Here is an 18,748-nt window from a genome sequence, read left to right on the forward strand (position 1 = left end):
CTGAGATACTTTGAGAATCATTTTATCACATCTATAAGTTGTGAACATAAATTTAAAATTTCTCTATTTTAGATTGGTTTCATATTAACAACTATTTAGTGGTACTTCAATACATATTTCTATAGTTGAAAAAATTATTTTAGTGACACTTAAACAACCATTAATTTGGTAACTTTTAGAGGATACGGTATTGTGAATATAAAAAAAAAAATTTTAAATTTAAATTGGTGACACCTTAATAATAATTTAGTAAGATCCATATGTGAATAAAGCAATGTTAATGAGATCATATGTAAATAGTAGTTGTTGACTAGTCGTGCTCTTACACCATCTATGGTTATTCATTTTTCATTGATTGTAAAATGAACTATTCAAAGTCAAATTTTAATTTGGTCGTTTTAGTTAGGGTCACGTAGAATCAAAGAATTCAGTCAATAATATCCTACCTTTACTAAACAGATAAATAGCCTATTTTTAGTGAACCAGTAATTATCAAGTGTCACATTTCATAGTATCAAACAATAAACGATTTTTTTTTTTTTTGGTTTCAAATCACCAAAGGTTGATCCAAATCATCAAAGATGTGAAACTTCTGATTTGTCATCAAAAAACGCCCTACCTAGTGTTTCTCGCCAAATTTTCACCTACCTTATCCACCCATCCAAAAAAAAAAAACCAACTAAGCCTCTTTCGTTCAATCTCGTTGGTTAGCCTTTTTCAATCCAACTCTTTTGCACAAATCCATGTGAATCCCAATAAAAGAAATACTATTATTCCACCTTACAATATTATTATCCCGATCCTTCATCCTTAGCTAATCTACAAATGTTATTGTTTCATCTTGTTATACATGTCATTTAATCTTTCCCTACCGGCAAACTTCCCCACGTGCTTCTCTAGTTTACACTATTGTTCGTGTCTCTTTCTTCTTTATGTTAGTGTATTTGTGTTGTGTTGTCTAGCATTCATGTAAAAGAAGTTTTGAGTTCATTCTACACGGGGTTGTATTGTTTGTCACCATTTTAAGCTATCAGTGAGGCTCCTTTTTGTTTTTAGTTTCTAAAACTACTTAGTTATTTTGCTAAAAGCTACATGAGTATATACCGGTTAAATTTCACAAATAAGTATTCCTTTGTAGCCCTTAAAATTCATTCCATCATTCTATGATTTCATTTACTAATTTTAGATAGTTTTGATCCGTATAACACTTTTGACCAAAATTACTATATAAATCTATACTAGTTAAAATTTACCAATAAACACTCCTTTATATTCCTTAAAACTACTACATTAATCCAAACTACCCAAACTTCACAAATAAACCGTGTTTTATTCCCTGGGACTTATTAAGTTGTTTTATGTTTTCATTTTACAATTTTAGATAAGTTTAGATCCATATAGTAGTTTTCCAAAACCACTATATGGGGATCCATGTTGAATAGATGAATCCTTTGTTGAGCTTTTTTCGCTTATTCAAAATTTCGAACTAGTTTAATAGTTTTGACAAATACTACTACATGGACCTAAACTGCCCAAACTCCATAGATGAAACCTCTGTTGTTCTCCTTTGAACCTACTTAGATCATTTTATTCCTTAATTTTTCTTCAATTTTGCCTAAGTGTAGTTTCTTTCCATAGTTTAGGCAGGCATTCAATCAAGGCAACGAGAAAAATCCAAAAAAGATATTTAAGGTCCACTTGAGTTGGGTAAAATCAATTCTTATAGGTTGCCTTTCCTCCTTGAATGTAGATGTAAGAACAATATTATGGTATGATATTTTATTTTGTAGTGTAGGTGTACAATATTATATGAACAAAGTAATATGGATGTTATTTACAAAATACTAAATTCATTTCAATTGTATTGCTTGTTTGGAAATTATTTGATAAGTTTTGATGTAACTAGTAATTGGAAAACTATCAAACTCATAAAACTAGTACATTGGATTTTTTTTTTCTAACTCAGAATGATGAAACTGAGTCGATAGAGGCTCTCTATGAGTCGATAGAGGCATCTAGAGAGCCTTTGAAGTCTACTCACACTTTTGGTATTGCTAAACTCCTCCAAGATGTGCTCACATGACAAATTTAAGCATATAGACGTAGTCCAAGAATCATTGAAGTTCATCCATGATTTCAGAACTATCAAACTCCTCTAATATCCATATACTAGTTTTGACCAAAATTGTTATATGAGAATTTTTTTCCCCTAAAATAATGAACTTGAGTGGATAGATGCATTCTAAGAAGTTTTTGAAGTCCACTCACCATTTCAGTAATTGTCAAACAAACTCCTCTTAAGTGCCAAGGTGGCAATTTTTACAAAAAAAAAAAAAATTGCTACATGAATTATTTTTAGCTCCAATGGTAAATTTGAGGAGATTTGTATTCTAAGGAGCTACTATAGTCCACTCATTAAAAAAAAACATGGTTGCCACCACGTTAGCTGCCCCCTCACGACTACCTCAGACCATTGAGTGATCTAGAGTTCAACAAGAACCCAAATTGGTAAGCGCATGGACGGGGTCCGATGATGAAATTCCTATCAAGTTTTGACCCTTGACTACTACAGTCATTATTCTATGCACTTATCAACTGAACCAGCCTTGAATAGATGAACTCTTCCAAGGTGCCCCTCCCCCATGTAGAAGTTTTAGAAAAAACTTATATGAGTTTTTTTTTAAATGGTAAATCTAAGTGCACAAATGTGTTTGAAGAAGCTTAGGTCCACTCATTATTTCAATAACTACCAAACTTCTTCAAGGTGTTCATATATCAATTTTAGCCAAAGTTGTTAGATGAATTTCTTTTTTACTCAAATATGAGGAGATATATACATCCTAGGAACCCATATATTGGAGTTCAATATATTTCAAGGTTGTCAAACTCCTCCAAAGTACCAATGCAGTAGTTTTATCCAAAACTGCTGCATGGAGTTTTCCCCCCAAGGCATTGATCTTTTTTGAACTCAGCTAATTACAAAGTTAAAATATTAAATAATACATTTTAGAGTTAGGAGAGAGATTCATTATCTAGACCTTTCTAGATCCCCTAATGCTTCTTGTGCATATAGTGGCCAAATTTTACAAATAAGAACTCCTTTGTGCTCCTTAAAACTTATTATGTCATTCTATTGTTCATTTTCTAATTTTGGAGAATTTTGATCCATATAATAATTTTGATCAAATTGATACATAACTTTGAACTAGTCAAATTCTACAAACAAACACTCTTTTGTGCTCCTTAAAACTTTGTTCATTCATTCTGTCTTTATTTTTCAAGTTTGAGCAGCGTAAGTTCATATCACTGCATTAATCTAAATTGCCCAAACTTCGCAAATAAACCCTTTATTTGCTCCTTGGAACCTATTAAGCCGTTTTATGCTTTCATGTTAAGATGTTGGATAAAGTTTAGATTCATATAATAGTTTTCAAAACTACTATATGGATTCACATTCAATAGATGAACTGTCATGCTTTTTGGAGCTGATTCAATAATTATACACATTCATTTTTACAATTTTAGCCTAGTTTAATAGTTTTGACAAAATTACTATATAGACCTAAACTGCCCAAACTTCATAGCTCTTTTTCTCCTTGGAACCTATTTAGATCTTTTTATGCCTTTATTTTATTATTATTTTTTTTTCAATTTTGCCAAAGTTTAATTAGCCAAGACAGCCAATAAGAAAATCCAACAAAGGTGTTTAAGGTCCACTTGACTTGGGTAAAAACATCATTCTTATAGGTTGCCCTTTGCTACTTGAATGGAGATGCAAGAACAATACTATTTTGTATCATGAGGTTTTATTATAGATGTACCATATTATACGAACAAAGTAATAGGGATGTTATTTGCAAAATACTAAATTCATTTCAATTGTATTGATTATTTGGATGTTACTTGATAAGTTTTGATGGACATAGAAAAATTGTCAAACTCATCCAACGTACTCGTGGAACTGCTACATTAGATTTTATTTTATTTTTTGAAGTCTACTCTCAATTTTAGTACTACTAAACTCCTCTAAAGATGCGCACACATAATTTTTTTTGTTTGCTTGCACGATGAGTTTAAAGGTATATTTGCAGCCCATGGAACCATTGAAGTCCAGCCATGATTTCAGAATGGTCAAACTCCTCCAAAACTCATACAATAGTTTTGATCAAAATAGTTACATGAGAATTTTATTTTGATCAAATGTTGAATTTGAATGGATAGATACATTCTAAGAAGCCTTTGAAGTTCATTCACCATTTTAGTATTGTCCGACTCCTAAGTGCTAAGGTGACAATTTTTATAAAAATTGGTATATCAGTTTTTTTTAAAAATTTTTTCTTTGCTCAAATTGTAAATTTGAGGAGATATGTTATCGTAGTTGCAATAGCTTCTTATAGAAGTTTATCTTTCTTCCACATATCCCTTGCATCTCTCAAAATTATTTGAAAAAGGTAAATTATTTTTCACCCTCAACACTTTAAATTCCAAAAAAAAAAAAATTTGACAAACAAAATATATCTTAACAAATATTTACCAATTTCTAAAATGACTTAAATTCCAAAAGTGTATAGAAACTTTCAAAATGTTTCCCAAAAATATTTGGAGGTTTCAGAGTCAATTTAAATTTTATAAAAAATTTAAAGATAATTTCCTAAATTATTTAAAACAATTGAAACTAATTTATAATTGATTAAGAAAGCAAAATAGATTGAAATAGATTTGATCGTTAAATCCAATGAAAGTCGAATCATTTTAAATGGGTTAACCTTAATTAGAAATATGATTTGACCCAAATTGGATCCAATGTAAATGTGCATGCCATTGCAGGAAATGAGGAAAGTTTAGAAAAATTCCTATCAATGAAGGTGAGAGCATCACCAACGAGACTTATCGCCGTCGATGACAGAAAGCATCACTGACAGGTAAAAATTTAGTTGACGAATTTTCCGTAGTCATGAAAGATAACCTCACCTCTCTTTATTACTTTAGTTCATTTGTGAACTCATAGACACCCAAAACTTGTATTGTGAGTCTAATCCCGAATCCAATGGGTGCGTTCCAATCAATCCAATGGCATCTTCTTGGTCATCATCTACTGCTAGCAATGGTGAGAAGAGAAAGTCAAAATGATATAATATTACCATAGTAAATGCCACTAGAACTCAAGTTGAAGTTTAACAATCGAGATGTGGGAGTGGCAAGCCAAAATGTCCAACAGTCCACTAATCAAGAAGCTCATCCAGATCCGTCAAGCTGTCTAGAACAGATTCTGTCCAGGCTGAGGCGATGCAACCCAGGTTGGTGCAGACAGCGAAGGTACCTAATACAGAGGCATTACAGAGGCAGTGCAACAGAAGTTAGTGCGGAGAGCAAAGACACCCAGTGCGGAGGTCGTGCGACCCATGCCGATGCTCAGAGCGGAAGCACCCATGCTAGTGCGTAGAACGGAGGAACCCAGTGTGGAGGTGGTGTGACCCATGCTGGTGTGGACAACGAAAACACCCAATGCAGAGGCAGTGCAACCAAGGCTAGTGCGTAGAGTGGAGGCACCTAGTGTCGGCACAGGCCTACTAGACTCATGGTTGGCTCTAGAACGACATGGGACTGTTGCCACCTACAATTTCTTCAAGCCACGGAGCAACAGGAAGTCGTGGGCAACGTCTATATGGAGGCCGTACATCATGCTAAAGCATCAATTCGTCATGTGGCTGCTAGCAAATGGCAAGACACACACCATGGATAGATTGGTGTACGAAGATTGCAAGACGTGGCCGTTGTGCCAACGGGAGGACGAGACAACTAACCACCTTTTCTTCACTTGCACGATAATTATTCCTGCAAAGGGTCATACGCTGATCCCGAGCGCTCCACACGGTCGACCCCACAACTTTTATAAAGAGGTAAATCAGAAAACTGAGTATGCTACCACATGAGAGGGTATTTCCACCGACTTCACCGGGAATCGACCCATACCCATTTCTACATATGGCCAGGGATCGATTCTCAGAACTGATGAACTGAGGTTTACCCTACCATGCACCTAACACTGTGTAGCTGCATTTACCTGCCTCCATATCCGTAGGGCCGACACTAGGGCGATCGTTAAGATAGCGGATCTACCTTTTTTGAAAGACTTAAGCGAAACCACCTAAACTAGCCCTCAACTAGCTTATCCAGCCTTAAATTAACCCTAAATTGAATCCAAAAGCCATTACATCAACACTTACACAGCCGTATTAAATTATAAAATTCCTGATTAAATGCTCTCAATCCTAATTAACCTATAATCAGGTCTATCTAAGCCCTAAATAAACTGGAATATTATAAAATACTGGAGAATTATTCATTTTTTATGCTTCTTGTCACTGGAATCATATTAGCATGCGGCTGGAAGCCAAAACCTGAGCACTAGATTTAGGCAGATCAATTCTTTCAAATGTGAAGCTTGATTTACTTAAGCTTATTAACATGTCTCTTTTATGTTCACAAACAAGCTCAAGAACAAGCTTCTCTCAGACGGGAAAAACTGGTCCAGTAAACTTGTTATTTCTTCATTATCAAATAACCCAGAATGTTCTATAGGATATCTAAATGAGTTTCTTTATGAGCATAAGAATCATCAAACAAAAATCAATTCACTTATGTCAGTTAATTTTACTATTTGGACGAATTTTCTAATTTATCTCTACAAAATTATCACATTTCACAACACAAGAATCCATTAAGGAAGAGGAACAAAACCAGTAATCAAAACAATCGATCAGAGAATTCACAGAGATTATTCAGCACAGCTAGCAACTCCACGACCAGCGGCAGTAACAAGTGATCGAAAAGGATAGCATAATCCTGAGTGGGGAATAACAACAAATACCTGGAAGGCAAAGAGACTGCCCGCTCATCTGCTCAACTGCTGCAGATCTGCTTCAGCTTGTTAGCGGCCAATTGATCCACGGCGTACTGGAAGGGTGAATTAAAAGACAGAGCATGGGGGGAAAGGATGAGCCGAAGAAGAGGATAGATTAAATCGACGGAAGATGAAGGAAAACCTTGTCGAGGACCCAGGTGCTGTGGGCGTAGGCGCGCTGCAGCAGCTCGTCGAGGGAGGTAGACTCGTCCAGGTCGCGGTAATTGACGAAATTCTCGCGGGCGTACTTGCAGTAGTAAGGCCGGGTCTCCGGAGGGAGGTGTCGCACAAGCCGCAGCACTTCCAGGTACGCTCTCAGCGCCCGCTGCATCGCCATCGCCGCCAACACAATGAGGCCTGAAAAATGACCGAAAGCGCGAGGGTTTTTGCTTAATAGGATTTTTATTTTTTTTTTAAAAAAATATCTCTCTGAATCAATTTGCCTTTCCTCACCGCATTCATTTTGCTTTGTTGCCACGAGCTTAGCCAAATCAGTAAGTAATTGTTAATTTATTACATGAGGATTGATGGAGTGTAAATCCATACGACCTATATTTCGCCCTTCTTTTATTTACCACTTAGTTATCATAATTTATCTTTTTCTTATTAGTCCTCAGGCTAACGGGCGGAGGCGCCTTTGCCACATTTTGCTTTTTTGCCACCTCTTGAAATCATATACAACCTTTTCATTTTCTTCCCTCAAAAGAGGAATGTACCTTCATACAATTAGTTAGTCATCTCACCATTTAGTTAGTCAATTCATACAATGGGATCATCAGCATGAGTAGGTGAGTAAAAGTCTGCAATTTATCCTTCGTTACTGATCCTATTTGAAAGCTACAGTATTGACTGGGAGAAGACTTTGAATTGACAGAGAAGCTGATAAATTAGGGCAAAAAAGAGTTTCGGATATCACTTTTCTCCCTATGTACACCAAAAAGAGAGTCAAAGGGACGTTAGAGCGAGAACCAGTGTCACACCCCGGGGGAGTCCCTATCGAAGAAATTTTGACAACATCTCCTCTGTATCGGTGACAATCTGAAACTTTACTACAAAGCTCTCAGAGCCACACAAACCTCGACCAACACGGCGGGAACAATAACAATAAAAATAGTTAACAATCCACGCTGTTTATATTAACTCAGCCTCTGGCTGACACAACCACACAATTTATTTAAATAAAATTTACTCCACTAATACAACGGAAAACTTAAACCCACAACAAAAATCCAACACAGCAGAAAACAAAGGCAGTAGACCAAAACTCGATAAAAATCCACGAGTACAGTTATACGTCACAAGTATATAAAATGTAACAAGTACACCAAAAAGCCCAAAATATGTGAACCCGTCACGACAAGTGGTGGGGGACTAGCGACTGGAACCTCCTGACAACATCGACCTGAAATAGTAATAATCAACAGGGTGAGTCTAACACTCAGCGGATACCAAGCTGACATACATAGTAAGAAATAACCAATAGTAATAATTATGCGTACAGTCTCCTGGAATAATATGGAAAATGCAAAACTGAAAGGAATGAGAGAAGTTGTACTTACCAGGACCTCCTATCAGGATAATAAGGTCATCAAACCGAAAATATCATATCTTTTGTATGCATGTCAATCATATGCATCCACCAAATATGCAACAAACATAAGTAATAAATGCAATCATGCATATGATGCAAATGACATGTCCTGGTCACCCCTAACGTCAGTCAGCCATCTCACACACGATGGTGAGACTGAGTGGGTAGGGTTGTGACAACTGTGCACTCTGCCATCACTGCTTTTAACTGACCGGGTGGACAGGATGCTATTGGAGTACACCTATCCTTCTACCCCAAATCATAAGTGGGGGAGCTCAATGCTCTCATCTCCCTGAACCAGTCCAGAGGAGGAATCCTTGTCCTGCTACCACGCTGCGTCACGCTATCCATGAGTGGACCAGCGGAGCACTGATAGATCAACCTGCTGCACACACCCTGCCTGAATAAAAACCACTAACCCATGGTGGTTGTGTGTGTAGATCCATGTAACTGGTGATGTGCTCAACAATAATAGAGCCGACAATCGCTCAACATGCAATCATGCGAGATGGTGCATGACACTAAGCATGAAAATCCTGACCATATCTGCCTCCAATAAACATGTACCAAAAATAAATGGCTCAAATAAGAAGATCTAGGTACACATATCAAATATGATAAATGTCTAATCCGGTGTAATACCCTGATTCTGAGATTTTGGTTAAGTATGACTTAAAAAGTTAGATGATACTATCCATATCACCAAGGTGCACATTCCTTTTCGGAAGCTCAAACTTAAGAACTCTAAAGTTAAACGTGCTTGGCTTGCAGAAATCTGAGGATGGGTGACCTCTTGGGAAGTTTCCAGGGTGTGTGCGAGTGAGGACAAAACATGCTGAAAGGACCTCCGGTGGTGTACAGAGCTAGTCGTCAACCCGATGGGCAATTTTTGTGGCGTTCCCGGTTCGGTCCGGGTGGGGGTCGCCCAGGCCAGGGCGTTACAGATGATATCAGAGCCAAGTTATTGTAATACCCCAGTTCAATTTTGGTGGCGTTCCCGGTTCGGTCCGGTTGGGGCCCGCCTAGGTCGGGGTGTTACAAACTTTGTTTTGTAGAAAAAAGGGAGGCTAAAAAGGCTGGTCCGGGAGCTCAGAAGGGGTCCGGGCGCCCATACCAAGCTCGCCTTAGACAGGCAAGGGGCATCCAGGTGGTCCAGGCGCCCGGACTCGGTCTAGGCGCCTGGGCCCAAAAAATCATCCATAAGCCTACATGGGGAGCGTCGATTGGTCGCGACACGTGGTCCAGGCGCCCGGAGGGGTCCAGGTGCTCGAAACCTATATAAGCAGCATTCGACCAGGAGCTTGACAAGGACATTCAGAACGACTTCTGCACTTGCACGTTGTTCCGATAAAGCCTCTATAACGTCTAAAATCTCCGACGATGACTCTGCTAAAGTTTTCATCCTACCAAGTCATCGATATTTTTAGTTTTCTAATTACTTATAATTATTTCAAATTGTACTTGTAATCTTTATGATTGATTAGTGATTGTCCATTGAAAGCACTCTCACATGCAGGTCATAGAGTAGGAGTCGCCACAGGCTCCGAACTAAGTAAATCTTGGTCGTGTTAGCATTGTTTGTTTTTTTATTTCTATCTTTATTCCGCTTTGTTTTAAATGAACTTGAAAGTCACGAGTGCTATTCACCCCCCTCTAGCGTAACAATCACTAGGACTTTGTGTTGGTACCCTGCGGTAGTTTTGATGTGATCAACCAAGTCAGGTTATGTCCTGTTGGTGTTTAACCCTGTGTCTAAGTGTGCAAGAGCTTAGGAGCACAGGAAGTCGAGCGGAAGGCACGGCTAGCGAGAAGGACGACACGGGAGAGAGACGACGGGCTTGGTGCGTCTGAGGGACGAGGTGCTACGGAAGAGTACACCCGCAGATAAGAAGGAAGTGTGAACCGGTCCGAGGGACGAGAAGCCGGAGTGGAAGCTTGCTTGAGGAGAAGGCCGGAAAATAGGTTCTGGTGAGTCCTATTTCGGTTAGCCAAAATCACCTAAGCAAACGGAGCAACAGAAGAGCCGAAAAGGAGCTGCGGAGCTGCGGAGCTGCTGGAAGTGCCTTCATTAGAGTTAAAGGTGCCTCCGCGCCTTTCAGTGGGAAAGCACCTTCAACAGGGTTGAAGGCGCCTTCAACCCACCATCGAAGGCACCTTTCAGCCTTATGGAAGGTGCCTTCAAGTAGGCAGATTTTATCGTTGGTAGTAGATAAACTTTTATCCACTGGCACCTTACTGGAGGCGCCTTCCAGCCTTATGAAAGACGCCTTCTAGCTGAGGATAAGATTTTTCAGGGGCTATAAAATGACCCCTAGACTTAGGAAATAGAACACAACACTTGTGATTGATTCATCTTGAGTTCTAAGCTGTAATTGAGTGCGTCAACTATTGTAAGAGGGTTCTCCGCCTGAAGAAGAGTTTACTGAGCTTTTAGATTAACAACCTCCCGGATTGTAACCAAGTAATTCATTGTGCCTCTTCCTTTTAGTTTATTTACTTTGTTTATGCAAGTGTTCGATTTAATTACGCTATAAAGTTCGAGGAAGGTTCATCTATATTTTTGCAGGGCTATTCAACTCCCTTCTAGTCGATCGCTATCGGGACCAACAAGTGATATCATAGCAAGATTTGCTTGAGGAGGACTAACCACCGAATGAAGCACACAAGATGGCCGGATCAAGCATCTACCCACTGAAGTTTAAGGAGGATTTCACCAACTGGAAAAAGAAGAAGGAGGTATTTTTCAAAAACTGATTTTGATTTGATTTTAATAATGGAATTTGGTTTTGTGGCACCTGAAGGCAAAGAAAAATACCACTGGACCAAAAAGGAGCAGACCGATTTCATGGCACAAAGCAGAGTTCCATCTGCTAAGCATCTTACCGCCACAAGAAGTCAACCGAATTGGAGCCTACGAGTCTGTGAAGGAACTCTGGGAGAAATTCTTGGAACTACATGAACGAACCTTGGAGGCAAAACTCGCGAGATGGGATATGCTCAGAAATCAGATTAGCAACATCAAACTGGAAGAAGGTGAAATCGTTGCACACCTTCACTCAAGGATCAAGGAGCTCATCACTGGACTCACGAATCTCAGAGAAAAGGTAAGTAACCGAGATTCGTTAAGATATGCTCTTAACGCATTCCTTAGAAATACTGAATGTGCATCATTAGTAGATGCTTATTATATATCTAAGGATATATATTCAACTACTTTAGAAGAATTATTTTCAACTTTTGAAGTCCATGAAACGAGATGTGCAGGTCAGAAGAAGGAGCAAATGTATAACGTTGCCTTAAAGGAAACAAATCGAAGAAACGAGATTCCGAATCTTCTCTTGATGACGATGAAACAACACTGCTGCTAAGTAGATTTAAAAAGTTGCTTAAATCTAACAAGTTTAATCAAGTGCAAAATCAAAGAATAAAAAGAAAGATAAGATGCTATCACTACAATGAAAAAGGACACGTGAAAGACAACTGTCCTAAATTGAAGAGCAAGGAAGACAAAAGACCAGTTCAGAAGAAGCATCAAAATCTAAGGGCAACGTGGGACGAGACGTATGTAGGATCATAAAGTGCTGAGGAGAGGAGGGGGGGAGGGGTAAATAGTGCTCGTGGCTAATTCGTTCGTTTTAAAAGAATCAAGTAAATTGCAGCGGAATAAGAACAATTAAAGAAAACAATGACACAAGTTGGTTTTACTTAGTTCGGAGCCTGTGACGACTCCTATTCCAAGGCCCACACTTATTGAGTATTTACTTTGGGCAATCCACTACAGTCCAAAATATTACAAAAAGAGTACAAGAATTAAAGTGCTACCAAATATTATACCGATAACAATGATGTTTGAAATTGAGAGCTTCTGGTCATCGGAGTAGTGTTATGACTTTCCCGAATCATTTTGTTAGCAGCACATAGAAGAAAGATTACTAGCTTTGATTGTTAATTTGCCTCTACTCGAACTAGGCTCAAGTAAGCCATTGAGGGCACCTCCAACCTCCATAGGAGGCGCCTTCAGCCAAGGTTCTATCCCCATTTCCGTGGTGCCGATAAGCTCCGCTGCCTGCGCAGCTTATCCACCCTAAGGCGCCTTCAAGCTCCACGGAGGGCGCCCTCCATCCAGCATTTAAGCGTCTTCCATCTCCTTGGAAGGTGCCTTCACACCTTGCTGCATGAGGCTTTCGACCAAGGCACCCGAGGCGCCTCCAAGCTCCATGGAGGGCGCCTCAGGAATTGTTCATCTGAGGCTTTTAAGTCCTTTTCACTCCTTGCAAGTTCCGTTAGTCTAAAATACCAAACATATCCTGTAAAATAGAGTTAGCACAATAAAATATGAAATAATAAGTTATTTTGACAGTCTCCAGACTGTCCGATTCTGGCTTCGGATTTCTTTTCCGGAAACCCTAGGTCGAACCGAAGCCTACTGTTCCCTCACCGGGGAACGCATCCTGACTTACTCCTCTCAGGATAATTTACCTGTTGTTAGACTGATCCTCTAGACCGACTAGACTTTTTCTCAACGGGCGAGGCTTCTAGTCTTCATGCTGGACGTCTGCTCCATGACCCATCCAGACTTTCACCTGGTCCGCGACCACCAAGATTTCAACCTAGAGTCCTCGACTCTAGGATTTTGCCTGAAGTGCTCGACCCGTCAAGACTTTCCGCCTAGGGTTACCACCTCCTAGGGTTTTCCACTTGCCTAACCACAGCTAGGGCTTTTGCCTAAGAACACTTAGGACTTTCCTACATTCTCATTCAAACTTGTTAGACAACAAATAACCTTAACTTTGAACCCTTTGTCATTATCAAAACCCAGATTCAATCGTCTGATGCTTCCCACACCAACAATCTCCCCTTTTTTGATTATGACAATAAAATTCAAAGTTAAGTAAAAAAAACATAAAGAATAGAAATGCAACTTGTAGCATAAATGCACATAAGTGCAATTAAAAAGATGCAACAGTTAGCACAATTTGTTATAGCTCCTCCTTAATCACTTAACTTAATCTTTTCCTTAACTTTAGAATTTTCTAGCTTTTCTACCCTTTTGACATATATCAAAAATGAATACTTTAGCCTTACAGAATATGGAGAAAATTTCATAAAGATTGTTAGTTAAGATAAAGATTTTGATAAACACTTAGCTTTAAGAAGATATTAAAGAGAACTTAGCTTTTAAAAAGATTTTTGATAAACGCTTAGCTTAAAAATGATTTTGAACCAATGATTTTGATAAACACTTAGTTTAAAAAATGATTTTAAGAAACACTTGTTTTAAAAAGATTTTGTTAAACACTTTGCTAGGTCCAGCGGATCCAACTGGACTTTTCGCTAGATATCGGGTCCCGTGGAACTATCTGGACTTCACACTAGCTATCGGGTCTTGCGGACCTAGTTGGATTTCAGCATAGTGTCAGATCCTTCATATTAATCAACTTCTGCACACTTGGTAGAAGTGTTTGACAAACAATCCATCAAACTTTAACCTATTTGTCATATATCAAAACCAGACTGTTAGTGCAACTTGTACCAATAATCTCTCCCTTTTTGATGTAATGACAACCTGAGTTAAAGTTAGAGAAAAAAATATAATAAAGTAATAAAGTATAAAGTGTTTTAAAAGTGAGTTCAATTTTCCTAACTTAACCCACTATCCTCCCCCTTTGACATACATAAAAAAAATTAAGGCATAATGCATAAAAGTAGGAAAATATTGCAAGTAGAGATCTTCAAGCAAGTTTCAAAGAATTATGACAATGTAAGAAATTTTGAACACTAATTACTTTAAATAATTATGATTTAATTGGAGGGAGGAATAAATATTTTAAAAAATTTGCAAGATTTTCAAAAGTAATAACTTTCAAAAATAATTTTAAAGTTGTTTGTCAAAATGATTTTCAAAAATTCAAAGTTTTCTAAGTAAAAATTTTTGGAAAGAAATGTTTAAGTAAAAGGAAGTTAAAGTAAAACTTCTGAGGTGGTATGTATATAAGAGCATTGTTGAAATAAAGGTTTTTACAAAAAAAAAAAAAAAACTTTTTAAAAAAAATAAAATTCAAAGTGGAATAACTTTTCAAAATATTCTAAAAGTATTTTTCAAGATATTTTTTAAAAAGAGATGTTTTAAAGAAAAAACATAGAGAGATCATTTTTAGAAATTATTTTTAACTTATATAAGTAAATTCTGTTGGGACCCGTTGGCCGACTAGAAGGGGAGTTGAATACCCCTGCACAAAATCAAAAACATACCTTTCTCAGACTTAAAGAAACACTTGCATAAAATAAAATAAAGAAATAAACTGAAAGATGAGACTTACAGTTTTTACTTGGTTACAACCGGGGATGTTGTTAATCTAAGGAAATGAATCGCATTAAATATCTTCTTCAAACGGAGAAGTCTCTTACAACAATGAAAGTATAAAAAGATGAAGCCAAACTAACAAAGTGAAGCGCAGAACTGTTGGAACTCAAATTTCTTATTGTTATTAAGCTTTTGGACCAAGGATGTATTTATAGCCTTGGTTAGGGCACCTGAAATGGTTCCAGGCACCTGGAGTGGTATAGATTTCTATCCCTGATGCAACGGTCAGCGCCCACGTCGATGATGATAAAAGTTGGGTTCCGGGTGCCCGGATACTCAAAGTCAACCCTGTTGACTTTTTCAGTTCAGGTCTTCTATTCCGGTGTCACTCACCTCGGTCCGGATCTTATGCTCCGATTCCGCTCGCTTGGGTGATTTCAGCCAACCGAAATAACGCTCACCCGACCCAATTTCGGCCTTCTCCTCGAGCAGACTTCTTCTCCGGCTTCTCGTCCCTCAAACGTCGAATATATTTTTCTCATCCATCGGTGTACTCTTCTGCGACACCTCGTCCCTCATATGCACCAAGTCCATCGGCTCTCTCCCGTGTCGTCCTTCTCACTAGCCGCGTCTTCTGATCGACTTTCTGTACTCCTAAGCTCCTGCACACTTAGACACAAGGATCAAAATCAACATTACCTAACTTAACTTGTTTGATCACATCAAAATAACCTTAGGGTTACAACAATCTCCCCCTTTTTGTTGTGAGCAACCCAAGTTAAGATAGGGTAAACAAATAAAGTTAAAGCAAAAATAAATTTTACAATAAAGTACAAAAAGTAGGAAATTTAATTTTAAGCTACCTCCCCCTAGACTTAATCTTTTTCGTCTCCCCCTTTGATCACATAAAAAATGGGGTACCAAAAAAAATCTAAGAGTATCTTTTATAAAATTCTGAATTTCCAAAAAAAAATTCAAGTAAAAAATTTCTAAGTAAACTCTGATTTTGGAAATATTGATAACAATTTTGGAAATATTGATAAAAAATTTCAAGTAAAAAATTTCTAAGTAAAAAATTATGAAGGTTTTACAGATCTCAAGATAAAGAGGAAGTGATAGAGAAGGGTGTGTATGAACCCCAAGACGAAGCTACATTCTCGGTGAACCAAAAGAATATCTTGAAAGACTTAAGCGAATGCCCCAAGGTGTAGTGCAGATGGTGGACGCATGACATCTCTGACATATGGCCAGGGATCGATTCTCAGGATCTGACGAACTGAGATTTACCCTACCATGCATCTAACACTAGCTGCATTTACTTGCCTCCATATCCGTAGGGCCGACACTAGGGCGATCGTTTAGATAGCGGATCTACCTTTTTTGAAAGACTTAAATGAAACCACCTAAACTAGCCCTCAACTAGCTTATCCAGCATTAAATTAACCCTAAATTGAATCCAAAAGCCATTACATCAACACTTACACAGCCGTATTAAATTATAAAATTCCTGATTAAATGCTCTCAATCCTAATTAACCTATAATCAGGTCTATCTAAGCCCTAAATAAACTGGAATATTATAAAATACTGGAGAATTATTCATTTTTTATGCTTCTTGTCACTGGAATCATATTAGCATGCGGCTGGAAGCCAAAACCTGAGCACTAGATTTAGGCAGATCAATTCTTTCCAATGTGAAGCTTGATTTGCTTAAGCTTATTAACATGTCTCTTTTATGTTCACAAACAAGCTCAAGAACAAGCTTCACTCAGACAGGGGAAAAACTGGTTCAGTAAACTTGTTATTTCTTCATTATCAAATAACCCAGCATGTTCTATAGGATATCTAAATGAGTTTCTTTATGAGCATAAGAATCATCAAACAAAAATCAATTCACTTATGTCAGTTAATTTTACTATTTGGACGAATTTTCTAATTTATCTCAACAAAAGTATCACATTTCACAACACAGGAATCCATTAAGGAAGAGGAACAAAACCAGTAATCAAAACAATCGATCAGAGAATTCACAGAGATTATTCAGCACAGCTACCAACTCCACGACCAGCGGCAGTAACAAGCGATCGAAAAGGATAGCATAATCCTGAGTGGGGAATAACAACAAATACCTGGAAGGCAAAGAGACTGCCCGCTCATCTGCTCAACTGCTGCAGATCTGCTTCAGCTTGTTAGCGGCCAATTGATCCACGGCGTACTGGAAGGGTGAATTAAAAGACAGAGCATGGGGGGAAAGGATGAGCCGAAGAAGAGGACAGATTAAATCGACTGAAGATGAAGGAAAACCTTGTCGAGGACCCAGGTGCTGTGGGCGTAGGCGCGCTGCAGCAGCTCGTCGAGGGAGGCCGACTCGTCCAGGTCGCGGTAATTGACGAAATTCTCGCGGGCGTACTTGCAGTAGTAAGGCCGGGTCTCCGGAGGGAGGTGTCGCACAAGCCGCAGCACTTCCAGGTACGCCCTCAGCGCCCGCTGCATCGCCATCGCCGCCAACACAATGAGGCCTGAAAAATGACCGAAAGCGCGAGGGTTTTTGCTTAATCGCAGGATTTTTTTTTTTTTTAAATAAATCTCTCTGAATCAATTTGCCTTTCTTCACCGCATTCATTTTGCTTTTTTGCCACGAGCTTAGCCAAATCAGTAAGTAATTGTTAATTTATTACATGAGGATTGATGGAGTGTAAATCCATACGACCTATATATATTTCGCCTTCTTTTATTTACCACTTAGTTATCATAATTTATTTTTTTCTTGTTAGTCCTGAGGCTAACGGGCGGAGGCGCCTTTGCCACATTTTGCTTTTTTGCCACCTCTTGAAATCATATACAACCTTTTCATTTTCTTCCCTCAAAAGAGGAATGTACCTTCATACAATTAGTTAGTCATCTCACCATTTAGTTAGTCAATTCATACAATGGGATCATCAGCATGAGTAGGTGAGTAAAAGTCTGCAATTTATCCTTCGTTACTGATCCTATTTGAAAGTTAAGGAGATGACACGCTAGGTACGTGGCTGTATTATTGACTGGGAGAAGTCTTCGAATTGACAAAGAGACTGATAGATTAGGACAAAAAGGAGTTTCGGATATCACTTTTCTCCCTAGGTACACCAAAAAGAGAGTCAAAGGGGGGGCGTTAGAGCGAGAACCAATGTCACGTCCCGGGGGAGTCCCTATTGAGAAATTTTGACAGCATCTCCCCTGTATCGGTGACAATCTGAAACTTTACTACAAAGCCCTCAGGGCCACACAAATCTCGGTCAACACGGTCAGAACAATAACAATAAAAATAGCTAACAATTCACGCATTTTATATTAACTCAGCCTCTGGTTGACACAACCACGCAATTTATTTAAATAAAACCTACTCCACTAATACAACGGAAAACTTAAACCCACAACAAAAATCCAACACAGCAGAAAACAAAAGCAGTAAACCAAAACTCGATAAAAATCCACGAGTACAGTTATACGTCACAAGTATATAAAATGTAATAAGTAAACCAAAAAGCCCAAAATATGTGAACCCATCATGACAAGTGGTAGGAGACTAGTGACTGGAACCTCCTGACAGCATCGACCTGAAATAGTAATAATCAACAGGGTGAGTCCAACACTCAGCAGATACCAAGCTGACATGCATAGTAAGAAATAACCAATAGTAATAATTATGTGTATAGTCTCTTGGAATAATATGGAAAATGCAAAACTAAAAGGAATGGGAGAAGCTGTACTTACCAGGGCCTCCTATCAGGATAATAAGGTCATCAAACCGAAAATATCATATCTTTTGTATGCATCCACCAAATATGCAGCAAACATAACTAATAAATGCAATCATGCATATGATGCAAATGACATGTACTGGTCACCCCTGACGCAGTCAGTCATCTCACACACGATGGTGAGACTGAGTGGGTAGGGTTGTGACAACT

At 38.3% G+C, this 18,748-nt stretch overlaps 2 protein-coding genes across 2 annotated transcripts; both read right to left on the reverse strand.

Annotated features, from left to right (window-relative positions):
• Positions 1–6,701: 6,701 nt before the first annotated feature.
• On the reverse strand, positions 6,702–7,290 carry LOC122012327 (LYR motif-containing protein At3g19508-like). The gene is made up of 2 exons (XM_042568827.1): positions 7,047–7,290; positions 6,702–6,957 (listed from the first exon to the last, which is right to left on the reverse strand). Exons 1-2 carry the CDS (start codon positions 7,239–7,241, stop codon positions 6,904–6,906), a joined length of 249 nt encoding a protein of 82 aa, XP_042424761.1. The 5' UTR covers positions 7,242–7,290; the 3' UTR covers positions 6,702–6,903.
• A 725-nt stretch (positions 7,291–8,015) lies between these two features.
• Positions 8,016–17,366, reverse strand: LOC122038380 (LYR motif-containing protein At3g19508-like). Its single transcript, XM_042598111.1, has 3 exons — positions 17,103–17,366; positions 16,928–17,013; positions 8,016–8,306 (listed from the first exon to the last, which is right to left on the reverse strand). Exons 1-2 carry the CDS (start codon positions 17,295–17,297, stop codon positions 16,960–16,962), a joined length of 249 nt encoding a protein of 82 aa, XP_042454045.1. The 5' UTR covers positions 17,298–17,366; the 3' UTR covers positions 8,016–8,306; positions 16,928–16,959.
• Positions 17,367–18,748: the final 1,382 nt, after the last annotated feature.

Source organism: Zingiber officinale, chromosome 1A, assembly GCF_018446385.1.
Source record: "Zingiber officinale cultivar Zhangliang chromosome 1A, Zo_v1.1, whole genome shotgun sequence".
Lineage (NCBI taxonomy): Eukaryota > Viridiplantae > Streptophyta > Magnoliopsida > Zingiberales > Zingiberaceae > Zingiber > Zingiber officinale.